This window comes from Myotis myotis, unplaced genomic scaffold (genome assembly GCF_014108235.1).
Source record: "Myotis myotis isolate mMyoMyo1 unplaced genomic scaffold, mMyoMyo1.p scaffold_m19_p_7, whole genome shotgun sequence".
NCBI classification, from domain to species: domain Eukaryota; kingdom Metazoa; phylum Chordata; class Mammalia; order Chiroptera; family Vespertilionidae; genus Myotis; species Myotis myotis.
The window spans coordinates 29,201,266-29,214,419 of NW_023416379.1; the positions used below are offsets into that span (position 1 = coordinate 29,201,266).

At 39.3% G+C, this 13,154-nt stretch overlaps 1 protein-coding gene across 7 annotated transcripts in view; it reads left to right on the forward strand.

Moving 5' to 3' along the window:
- AIG1 (androgen induced 1) overlaps window positions 1-13,154 on the forward strand; it is a 192,495-nt gene that overhangs the window by 162,721 nt on the left and 16,620 nt on the right. The window contains exon 5 of one of the 7 annotated variants that reach the window (XM_036317649.1): window positions 8,399-8,570. The exons of the other annotated variants lie outside the window; for them this stretch is intronic. Within the exon in view, the coding sequence (XP_036173542.1) occupies window positions 8,399-8,426 (28 nt within the window). The 3' untranslated portion in view covers window positions 8,427-8,570. Of the gene's footprint in view, window positions 1-8,398; window positions 8,571-13,154 lie in introns of those variants that run through there. 7 annotated transcript variants of the gene reach the window in all.

A 13,154-nucleotide genomic window follows, 5' to 3' on the forward strand; every position in this document is an offset into this window, starting at 1 on the left:
CATAGCTCAGAGCTCTCTCCCAATATCTACTCACAAGATTCGCGCACTTAGCAACTACAAGACAAATTCATACAGCACCTGCTTTCCCAATCACACCCTCAAATTGTATCCCCTGGCATTGCCAACCACCCAACTGTTCATGCCAGAAAACTATGAGACATCCTCTCCCCATCTCTCTTAGACCTACAGACAGTCTTTCCTCATTTCTGACTTTTATACCTTCAAAGTATTAGAATTCTTATACTTTTCTCCCTCTCTACTGCCAACACCATGGTTTGAGCTTCAGTTATCTCTCTCCTGAAACACTGAATAGAACTGGCATTCCCCCACAACCACCTCTAGTCACAGGACCGTGAGTGACTTTTTTAAAAACACATGTGATCATGCCATCCTCTTGCTCAGAGAGTATGGATGACTTCCCAATGCTTCTAGGGATAAAGTCCAATATTCCTTTACATGGAGTATGAGACCCTACATTGCCTGAGCCTTCCAGCCTCTCTAGCTCCAGCCACAGTGACCTTCTCTCTGATTGTCAAGAGCAATACATTCCTTCCAATTCAAAGCTTTTGTCTTCTCCACCACTCAACTCTCCCTCTCCCCCAGTCATCTCTCCCACAATTTGTAATCCAAATCTTACTCATCCTTCAGGTCTCAGTTTATGTATCTCTTTTTGAAGACCTTCCTTTCTCTGATTCTTGAGACTTGGCTCAGCCTCTCTGTGGTACACTACTATAATCCCTGTTCATTTCTATGTAGGGAGTTAAAAAATAAAGACAGTTGGTTTTATGTGGTTATTTGGTTAATTTTTTTCAAAGACTGGTACCCAAATTCCCTCCCCTCACTATCCAGAGCAGTGGTTCTCAACCTTGGCTGCACATTAGAGTCACCTGGGAATCTTTTTAAAATCCTGATTTCTGGGCCTCATCCTTCGGAAATTCTGTTTCTTTGTTACTAATGTTGTGGACCCACCCCATAACAAAGAAACAGAATTTCTGGAGGATAGGCCCAGAAATCAGGATTTTAAAAATATTCCCAGCACTAAGCCAGAGAGAAACCAAGATGATGGCATAGGTAAACACCCAAAATTGCTGCCTCACACAACCACTTCAAAAATACAACTAAAAGACAAAACGGACATCATCCACAACCACAGGAAGGCTGGCTGAGTGGAAATTCTACAACTAGAAGGAAAGAGAAAAGCACACTGAGGCTCAGAGGAGGTGCGGAAGTAAAGTGCAGAGGTACGGAGGTGCCCGCGGAAAGGGCTGGCTACTGAGGACACAGTTGTCTTTTTCAATTGGGAGGTAGACACAAGCTCCTGACTGCTCTAAACTCCAGTTCCAGGCGAGTCTCTGGGGACCTAGACTCATACGGGGAGAAACTGGACTGTCTGGCAGCGGGTAGAACTCGAGGGTGGCTTTCTCTCAGAGCTGCTTGCAGCGATTACCAGGACACTGAGACCTCTTAGTGCAGGGCTGAGGATCAGCCACAGCTATTTGCTCCGACCTGTTGATTCCCTGAGACCCCGCCCCACCCAAGCTGTGCGCAGAGACTTTTGCATATGAATGACCTGGCCCTTTGCAATCTAAAATTACCTAACAAACTGCAGCTGGGTCAGGGAGACCAAGGTCATCCAAAAGAAGGCCCAAGGCCCCACAGCAGCTTGCATTGCTTCACAGCTGGGCCTCATCTGGGCACCTCCAAATCCCAAACGAAGAAGAGGAATCTGCAGATCTCTCCATACCTCCTGCTAGGAGCTAGGTAGCCTCAGGCAGAGGCAAAATTAGAACCTCCTTAGAGATCCAAGTGCCAGTGTACCTAGTGGTCAGAGTGGGACCATCCAGATTACAACTCCTCAGATCCATAAGGGACACACTCAGGGGGCAGACTCAGTGAGCATCAGAGCACCCCACTGAAACAAGTCTTGCCCCATAAGGGTGTCTCCAGCACAGAAGTTCTTCCACCATAGACACAGCTAAATCTCACAGCCAATTGTCCTGGAGGTCAATTCCGCCCAGTGATACCAACTACAATCAAGGCTTAACTACAACAAGACTGTGCACACAGCCCACAAAGGGGTGCACCAAGAGTGTCCACCTCAGGTAATTGGGGAGGCTGAGCCACTGGGCCCTACAGGACACCTAGCACAGAAAACCACTCTATCAACACAGGAAAGCAGCCAAAATGCAGAGACAAAGTAACGGGTCACAAATGACAGAAATGGAGGAAAGCAACCTACTCGATATAGAGTTCAAAACCACAGTTTTAAGGTTTTTCAAGAATTTTCTAGAAACCACCAATAAATTTAGTAAGACCCTCAATAAGTCTAGTGAGACCCTCGGGGATATGGAAAAGGAACAACTAGAAATTAAGCATACACTGACTGAAATAAAGAATATTATACAGAGTTCCAACAGCAGACTAGAGGATCGCAAGAATCAAGTCAAAGATTTGAAATACGAAGAAGCAAAAACCATCCAACCGGAAAAGAAAAAACAATCCAAAAATATGAAGATAGTGTAAGAAGCCTCTGGGACAACTTCAAGCATACCAACATCCGAATTATGGGGGTGCCAGAAGAAGAGAGAGCACAAGATATCGAAAACCTATTTGGAGAAATAATGACAGAAAACTTCCCCTACCTGGTGAAAGAAATAGACTTACAAGTACAGGAAGCACAGAGAACCCCAAACAAAAGGAATCCAAAGAGGACCACACCAAGACACATCATAATTAAAATGCCAAGAGCAAAAGACAAAGAGAGAATCTTAAAAGCAGCAAGAGAAAAACAGCTAGTTACCTACAAGGGAGTACCCATACAATTGTCAGCTGATTTCTCAACAGAAACTATGCAGGCCAGAAGGGAGTGGCAAGAAATATTCAAAGTTAAAGAAATTTAAAAAAAAAAAGAAATATTCAAAGTGATTAGTAGCAAGAACCTACAACCAATATTAGTCTACCCAGCAAAGCTATCATTCAGAATTGAAGTCAGATAAAGAGGTTCACAGATAAGAAAAAGCTAAAGGTGTTCATCACCACCAAACCATTATTATATGAAATGCTGAAAGGTATTCTTTAAGAAGAGGAAGAAGAAAAAGGTAAAGATAAAAATTATGAACAACAAATACATATCTATCAACAAGTGAATCTAAAAATCAAGTGAATAAAAAATCTGATGAACAGAATGAACTGGTGAATATAATAGAATCAGGGGCATAGAAAGAGAGTGGACTGACAATTCTCGGGCGGGAAAGGGGTGTGGGAGTGTGGGAAGAGACTCGACAAAAATCGTACACCTATGGATGAGGACAGTGGGGGGAGGTAAGGGCAGAGGGTGGGGTGGGAACCGGGTGGAGGGGAGCTATGGGGGGGAAAAAGAGGAACAACTGTAATAATCTGAACAATAAAGATTTTTTAAAAATAAATAAATAAAAATAAAAAGATTCCCAGGCGATTCTAATGTGCAGCCAAGGTTGAGAACCACTGATCTAGAGCAAGAGAATGGTAAGCAATTGAGATAATCTTAAAGAACATAAAGAGAGCTTCCTTGTCTACACTTTTATAAGGGTTAATATAAGTACATCTTCTTTAGACATCACCTCAATCAAAATGTCAGAGAAAATATTCTTAAGATAGAATGCTTAACTGTGACAGTATGTGAGTTTAAAATGCAAGCAGATAAAGTAGGGAGAACATTTTTCCAATTATATATATACCACTATGCTCCATTTAGCTCAATTGTTAGCCATATAAAGTGTTTATAATACTTCTAGCATCAATTTCTCTAATACTGAATTTCAACTTTATTGTCTTTTGTCCCACCTGCTTGATTCATTTAAATTGCCCACTGAACCCAATAGACTTGTTCCTTGCCAAAGTGACATCCTATATGGGAGATGATCCAATTCAAGCAATAAAAACATTTCAAGTAGAGGAAAATCCATTTATTAGCCAAATTATAGCCTCCTCGCTTTCCTGAGTGAGCCTTCAAGTTGTCACTGAGAATATGTAAGCATTTGAAGGCTCAGAGCATATTCTCTGGTAGACATGGGAGGGATTGTGAGGACATCTTTAAGGTGACCCGAGTCCTGCCCAGTCTCACCTTCAGCAGGTGATTTCCACAGCCTACACTAACTGGGAGGAAAGGAGTGCCTTTCTCAGCACCCAGCAGTGCTGGGATTCTAAAAGACACAAAATAAAAGCTGGTTGAAAGTAAACAATTTCAATGTGGAAATATCTGCACCAGAGTTTATTTCCCAAGAGTCAAAAGAAATTTATAGCCAAAAAGACCTTTTGTTTGAGATAACTTGGTAATGGGAAGAGAAATGTGGTCTAAAATACTATGCGTGTTAAACTTTGACTTTATACATTTAAGTAGAACAATTTCCCTCATAATCTTCAAAGTAAGAGAAGGAGCTAGCTTGGTTATTATTAATAATAGCATTTTGATTCTCCCATAATCTGAAAGATCTGAGTTCATGTTGACTCTGGACAAAGTTCATTAACTCTTTCAAAAAAGTGTTATTTGAGTCCCTACCATGTGTCGGGCATTGTGCTAGGTGCAAGAGGTAAAAGATGTATAAAGCTTCAGCTCTGCCCTCAAGGAGCTAACAGTCTATTGAAGGATAAGATAAATAAAAAAGCAATAATCACATAGTTGATAAGGGTTATTAATAACACGACAAATAACAGGATTCTGAGAGCCCAGATGAGCATTCCCTAATTCAGACTTACAGGGCCATGAAAGGCTTTCCAGAGGAAGTGACATGGAAACTGGCCCTTGAAGGGTGAATATGATTAGCTATGGAGGCTGGATCAGAATGTTGCAGGCAGAGAAAAAAGATGGCCTCCAGGCAAGAGAGAAAATCACAGGCAGTCAAAGAAGTTTAGTGCACCTGGAGCCATCGATATTTTGCTCTCCTCCAATCACTACAATTTTAATTCTGCTGCTCTCCCCATCATGGTTACTTGTATTTTACCTCTCCACAACTTCGTACTTTTAACCAGTTTTCTGTTTGTTTGGTTGGTTGGTTGGTTTGGTTGGTTAGTTGATTGGTTGATCAATTTGCCCATTTCCTATGATACCTGACTCTCTCCGGCTTCTCCTGCTCAGCCTCCTTGACAGGTGCTATTCGTCTACTGATTTCCTAATGCGTAAATCTTCATAGCAAACTTTCTTACACTGTCTCCCACCCACTTTCCACTTCTTGGCCAGATAGTTTGTTTTAAAATGCAAATCTGGTCATGTCGATCTTCCTGCAGGGTCTTTTTTTCCCAATTTGAGGTTTGTTTTTTCTTTCTTGGTAGACTTTTATTTTTCCTTATACCATGATGTACCCTTGGACTGCGATATTCTCACATGACAGTAGAAAACCAAGATGTGTAAGTCACCCTTAAAAGCTGAGAATTACATTCAAAAATCTTACATATATTAAAACAACGCATAAATTTACAGGTACAAATAAAATCATTTTGTAGCTATAGTGAGTAATTTAGCCCCATGATATCTTGCTGGAAAAACATTGGATAAGAAAGACAATGGAGTCTGAAAGCTAATCCTGTTTTCTAGCTCTGCAAGAAACTACAAGAAAGGAGTGACAATTCATTCATAAATTCATGCCAGCCTCTGGAGAAATCCAGGAATTGTCATTAGTGCTCTATTCAGATCTGATCAGGCCATGGAGGAGTGAACAGCTCACAAGAAACTGTCATGCAACCAAGGAGCCAACACATTAGACCAAGTCCCTTCCATAAGAACAATACCTTTAGTTTCCTTTTGTCACACAAAGTGCCCAACTAAATATATTAAACTTTAAATCAAAAGTATGTACAGAATTTTATAAAATGTTATAAAAAATAGTTAACTTGATTACAATGTGAAATAATGCTATTTGCCTGCCTATCAGACAAGGCGTCTTTTTTCAAAGGTGTATTCCAAATGGGTGATTGTGACAGAAGATGTCTACTTCTGCCAGGATAAATTTGTCATGTGAACTAATTTGTACAGAAAGTGCAGTGTATCTGCCAGCGGTCCATTTGAAAGTATTGGCAGCAATCAACAGACACTATCCTCTTACTAATCCACATTGGCTGTCAAGAGAGTAGCTAGACACCATACTTGTATTCGAAGCAGTGATCATCTTAATTTTCACCGTGGTTGTTTCCAAGACTGTGACATCTCCTCGTTCTAAAGTCAGTAAAACCAGGATACTTGATAATACCACGAGACCAGATGATGCATATAGGTCCTTTCCAATATAAGCATCACATCTTATGTTGAATTGGAAGCATCCTCATGAATGTCATGATTCCATGCCTAAGAAGGATGGCTAGGAAAAGCTTCTGGATCTAAGAACCTCTTTGAGAGCCTTGCCAGACATTAGGACTTCAGTTCTCCAGGGAGCATAGCTCCTAATTGACATTTGTGATAGGGTGGCAGCATTTCTCCTTAACATCATGTATAATTTCCTTCTCGGCTAAGATAGTGAAGCTCTGACATCTTTTTTCTCACAACCTTTAGCAATATTTTCCAAGTCCTCGCTAGTTGAGTCCATAAATAAGATAACATACAGCAGGTGTAACCCTCATAGATGTGTAGGTGACACCATAACCCAAGCCTTTTTACCCAGCTGTACATAATCAGAGGCACACAGGGACAGTGTGGCCAGAATAGCAGTATGTGTAACTGGGCCACTGAAGGTGTCAATCAGGACCTGTAACAAGTGGTCTCAAGGAGCTTCACTAAGAACGTAGTGTTTCTCAGGAGCAACAGGAATCACTGCAGAAGGTGTGATGTCTGATTCCCCATCTCACCCAGTAGGAATCTCACCATATTCAGTAACATGACAGATACTTCTCTTGTTCTGGGTTCATCATCCATATGGGTCTCCTTTTGCCCCACACATACCATGACATCAGTTGTCTTGGCCAATGAATAAATGAGGACCACCAGGCACAGTTTTTATCGTCCCTAACAGAGACACCTTTGTTCATGCCTGAGCAGTGTTGAGGGAAAGAACAGTGATTCTTGATTCTTCTTGATACTTTAATTTGCTGCATACACGTTGATGGAGAAGAACTGGGAGAGAAGCAGGACAGCATCTGGAGAGCTTTTTATTGCTGCAATCCTAAGGTGGCCTCAAAGGCCCTGTATGACCTCATCCCTACCTCCCTGAAACACCTCATCTCCTGACCTTGCCTACTGTAGCCACTCGATTTCTCCATCCTCAGACAAACCACGCACCTTCTTGCCTCACAAGACTCACACATGTTCTTCCCTCACCTGGCACTCTATTCCCAACTCAACCTCTTAACCTACGAAACTCCCTGCCACCTTGAATTTTTACCTTAAACATCACTTCTAAGAAACTTTCCCCTGATGAACAAAAACAGATACAGAGGCAGAGCAACATTGAACAGACTGTCAAACTACAGCGGGAAGGCCGGGGAGGGTTGGGGATGGGGGGCTGGTAAGAGATCAACCGAAGGACTTGTATGCATGCATATAAGCATAACCAATGGACACAAGACACTGGGGGGTAGGGAAGGCCAGGGGAAGGTCAAGGGGGGAAAAAGGAGACATATGCAATACTCTTTGTAATACTTTAAGCAATAAAACAAAATTTAAAAAAAAGAAAAGAAACTTTCCCTGATTTCCCAGTCTAGTGTAGGTCTGTGCTGCATGGTCGTAATTTCATGGCACACAAAACCCATGGAAGTTAGCTCTGCTTCTTCCCCAGAACTTCACGCAAACTTCTTATAGTTCCATGAACCTACCTTTATCTTTCTTACTGTTCTTTCTGTGTGAACCGTTTTCTTCCAGGCCTCACCCTACTCGAAGTCTTATCTTGAGTCTCAGATCAGATATTACTTCCTCCAGGAAACCATTCCTGACACTCTGAGTTGGTGTTAGGTGCCCCTATCAAGTACTCCCATGCATCCCCCAGTCACCCCATCACAGCACTTATACCACTGCTCAGAAACCTCACCCTGCACCTCCACTGGGCTGTAAGCATGTGGGTGTGAACTACTATGATGTTCTCCATATTATTCTCAGTGCCTGAGACTGCCTGGTGTATTTCTGGGCTCAGTAAACTTGAAAGGAAGGCAGAAAGGAAAGAACGGAAATGGAAGGATGGAAGGAAACCATGAATCCATGGGGTCAAAGATGTTAAGAACTAGGGCAGGATAGTAGTTTAAATTTCATCCCAGCACAATTATGGTTGTGATTCCTCAGAGATTATTTTTACAGTTTTAAAAATAAGTGAGAACTGGAATGATTAATTTTTGTCAAAACCTATTTATTTGTATTCCTGAACAAACTCTCCATCAAAGTTAAAAATCTTTCAGACATATTAGCTTATTAACTCTCCCATTTTCTTTCTTTTTTCACATTTAGCGTTCCATTCTTGAATGAAGGCTTCTAACACAAAACTGGAAAGTGGCAAGAGGCTATTCACTCAGGTGGAAACAGGTAGAGAAGACTAGAATACTAGCCAGGATTTCAAATATAACCTAGCATTAGACAGTGTCTCTTAATTGACATTGGAGAGAGTGAAAGTACTTTTTCAAAAGAAAGAAAACCACTAGTGATATGCACCCCCATTACTATTAATTTTATTAACTCAATTTTTATTTCTTTTTGTTAACTCTAGTAAAATGTTGGCTATGCACACTCCCCAAAATTATTAAATTATGGAAAATCAGGATTTTAATAACATATTAAGTTAGTAAGGATATCAGCTGAACTTGACCAAATAAATTCTTCTTTAAAATATCCAGCTATATAAAATACAGCTACATTTAAAACATTGCATGCTCTAAACCTTTGGATGAATTTTCTTTGAGGAAAGCACTGTGTAGAGGAAGAAAAATCTGACACATACAAATTAAGTGAGTTTGATCTATTGAAATGTAGTAGGCAATGATCCAGATTTTTAGTTTGCTTTTAATAGTTTCTTTCTAAGTGTATGCATCTTTAAACTATGTGGCTTATTTTTGTAAGAGACAAATAATGGGAGATGGCCTTAAATTGACTCTTGTTTTGCAATCCAAAATATAACTTAATGCAAGTTCCCCTGTGCTTATCTAATAATGAGGTTGGACAAGAATAATGCTGCCTTGGATTGCAATGTTCAAGGCATTCATTAAAGTTAATAATGAGTGCTCTTGCATAGAAGCTGTATGCCTAATGTTGATAAGCCCTTTGTTGTATGGGGTTTGCTTGCATTCAAGTAGCAAGAAGCTCACCACAAAGGCCATCAGGTAGTTTCCATGGTAGCAGTTCTTCCTTTGTTATTCCCATTTGTAACATAGACAGTATCCAAATACTCACTGTGTCACTGCTTAATGAAAAGAAATTGAATATTGGTAATGCCAGTATAGTCAGGAAGCTGGTCTTTGGGTAGGACACTAAGGGAGGGCATGCTGTCTACTCAGGTTTTCTTTCAAACAGCTTTATACCTAGTGAGACTAGTGTCCCTTTGATCTTATCACATTATGTCCAATTAATGACCTTCAGTAGTCTCATATAATTGCTCCAGGGACAAATGGAACTAAGTGATGAATAGAATTATTTCATCAGTGCTGAATCTTACAAAAGACAGGCTTGTGATCATGTACTAGTAAGAGTATAGTATAAAAGTATGGAAGGAAAAAAATCTACTTTTCAAGACATGAAGATAACATTGAGGAATGAAAATAGCTTTAAATTTTTGCTGTGTTCGGGTATGTGTTCATTTTTCCTAGTGACTCAACACCTGGATTTGCTCATTGTCTTTCTTGTCCAAAATAAATACATTCTGATAAGTGTCACTTCCCCTTGGTTGTGAGTTGATTCTTTGAGCTTTATTATGTGGCCTGCCTTGTTCTAACAGAGATCACCAGAGAAGTCAACGGTGCTCAGTCATTCAAATAAAGAGAACAATTTATTTACCAAGGCTTAGCATCTGTTCTTCTGTTCAGTCCTGCCAAAAGCATTGTTTCTGCCACTTAGAAGAGAGTAAAAACTGTAACTCTTAACTTACTTTTCTCTTTACCACAGGCTAGGAGATCTGAAAATATTTATGAAGTGGTAGGATTTTAGTGCTTCAGGTTTAGCTGCTTCAATTTGTAAATTTTCCCAGGGCATTGTATGACTTGCCCTTGTATCTCCATTACATACCTGCATGCATGTAGGTATGTCAAATTCCCACCAAATATTACACATATTTGTAAATACTTTAAAAAGAAAACTTATATGAGGTGGAGAACATAAATTAATAAGGAACTGGATATGAATTGGGACAGTGAGGAAGAAATGAACAGGACCCGGGATTAAGATGGAAGACATTTGAAGTTTGAAGCTGTTGGAAAGGAACCATTCACCTTTCAGGTGGGGTGGATGATAAGGGGAATGTGAGCTTTCCCAATGGACAGACAAGAATGGGATCAGGGCAAGGATAGAAACTCAAGGTCAGCAGAACTAGAAACTCAAGGCAGTGGGACTCGTTCCTCAAGTATAGGGCACACTGTGGAGAACTATGAGTGGGAAGGAGTGGAGGCAGAGCTCCAGGAGCCAGCCTGATAGAATCCTGCTCCGCTTCCAGAACTGGAACAGTGAGACAGACACTCTTCTGGAAGAAGGAAGGCCATCAGTTGTTTCTGCAGTGTGCAAAGCACCACTGCTTTCCCATTTTAAAAATTAGCAAAAAACAACATTTTTGCCTCTGTTTAATGGATATAAAATTTAAAATGTTACCCTGCATTTTGAATGTAGTCACCAATGTTGAGGTAAAAATAGTCTCTACTTTTGTTCTAAACCATCTTCTTTCTTTATTCACTGATTTATTTGTACTGCAAATATATACAGTAATTACTCTGTATTGGCTGTGCTAGCTGATAGAGACTCAAAGATAAATGAAACCAGTGATGAAAAGCCAAGAAAAACCTTTGTGTTTCTGGCATGGAGAGTATAAAAGTAACCATTTTGAAATACACCCAGAGCATTCTCAACAATAGAGGCGTTCTTTAAAGGAGAAAAGACTTTACCAGAGCCTTATAGACCCAAAGGAAGGGCAATGACCCAACCCTAGCCCCCTCTAGCTTTCCTTGCTCACAAACCAGGAACACAGGCCCACTAAAAGACTCAGATTTAACCATATTATTATAGAGCACATCCCCATCCCACACTTACCACCACATCAACAGGGCTCCAACATAAAAGTGGATTACAACTGAAAGAGTTACAAGATCCAAACTCTATTTAACAAGGACTTCTTAGGGGAACTCAAAGACAAAGGGGAGAGAAAAACTAGGAAACTAAAGGAACTCGATGATTCTGGCACCTGTGACTATTGCAAACAGTAAGCATAGCCAAGTACAAGGCAGAGTAACACACTAAAGTTCTGTTTCTCTCAATTTCTAATTCCAGAGATATCAGGCCTGAATTTCAACAACAAAATGACAAAGCATGATACTTGTCTCTTTATACTCTTTATAGAGTATAAAGAGACAAGTATCAGAACCAGATATAGCACAGATTTTGAAATTATTAGATAAGAAATTTAAAATAACTATGATTGTTATGTTAAGGGCTCTTGTGGTAAAAGTAAACAACATGTAAAAACAGGAATATTATAATCAGAAAGTTAGAAACTCTAAAAATAAATTTTAAAAAAAGGCTACAAATCAAAACACTAACAGAAATAAAGAATGCCTTTGATGGGGTCACCAGTAGACTGGACACAGCCAAGGACTGAATCAGTGAGCTTAGCAATATTCAAAGGTACTTCTCAGACTGAACAGCATGAGGGGGAAAAATTAAAAAGATGGAACAGAATATCCAAGAACTGTGGAGCAAAATTAAAAGGTGTAACATACACGAAATTGGAATACCAGAAGAGAAGAGAAAACAGAGCAGAAGAAATACTTGAAGTAATAATGGCCAAGAATTTTCCAAAATTGATGACACCAAACCACAGCTCCAGAGTTAGGAAGTTCAGAGAATATCCAGCAGGATAAATGCCAACAAATGTACAAATGTCATATTCAAGCTGCAGAATACCAAAGACAATATCTTGAGAGAAGCCAGCGGGGTGGGGTGGGGTGGGGTGAAGGTGAAGGCAGGGGAACACTATTTACTCATAGAAGATATTTGAAAGTGAATTTAGATTTATTGTAAATTTGTATTGCAACTCTAGGGAAACACTATAAAAGTGTGTATTAAGAAGTATAATTGATATTTTTAAAAGAGAAGAGAAAATGGGAAGCATGAAAATAATTAAAACCAGAGAAAATATAAAAGAGGGGAAACAAAAAAACAAAAACAAGTACAATAAATAAAAAATACAAACAGGGTAGTAATCGATCTACTTTGTCAATAATCACTTTAAATGTGAATTGTCTAAATATAGCAATTAAAAGGCAAAGATTATCATGGTATATTTAAAAAACAATACCGAATATGTGTTGTCTTCAAGAATATCACTTTAAATATTAAGACATAGATAGGCTGAGTAAAGGGATGGAGAAAGATATAACATGCTAATACTAGTAAAAATAAAGCTGGTATAACTAGATTTATTTCAAACAATGCACATTTCAGAACAAATAAAATCATGGCAAACTGGATAGTTTCTCTTTAAGACTGGGAACAAGGCAAAGATGTCCCCTCTCACCATTCTTATTTAATATTGTATAAGAACTCCTAGTTAGTGCAATCATATAAGCAAAGAAAGTAAAAGGTATATATAAATTAAGATGAAAGAATAAAACTGTCTTTGTTCACAGCTGAAATGTAGTCAACCCCAGAGAATTTACAAAAACAATCCTGGAGTTAGTCACTATATACAAGGTTAATATGCAAAAATCAATTGCTTTGCTATATATTAGCAATAAACAAATTGTATTTGTAATTAGAAACAATACCATTTACAATAGCACCAAAAAAATGAAAGACTTAGATATAAATCTAACAAAATATGTACAAGGTCTACATGCAAAAACTATAAACTGATGAAAGAAATAATATGTAAGTAAGTGAATAGACAGTCTATGTTCATGGATAGAAAGACCCAATATTGTTAGGATGTCACTTCTTACCAGCTTGATCTATGAATTTCATACAAGCCTAATCAAAATCTCTGCAAACTATTTTGTGGATTTTGGCAAACTGA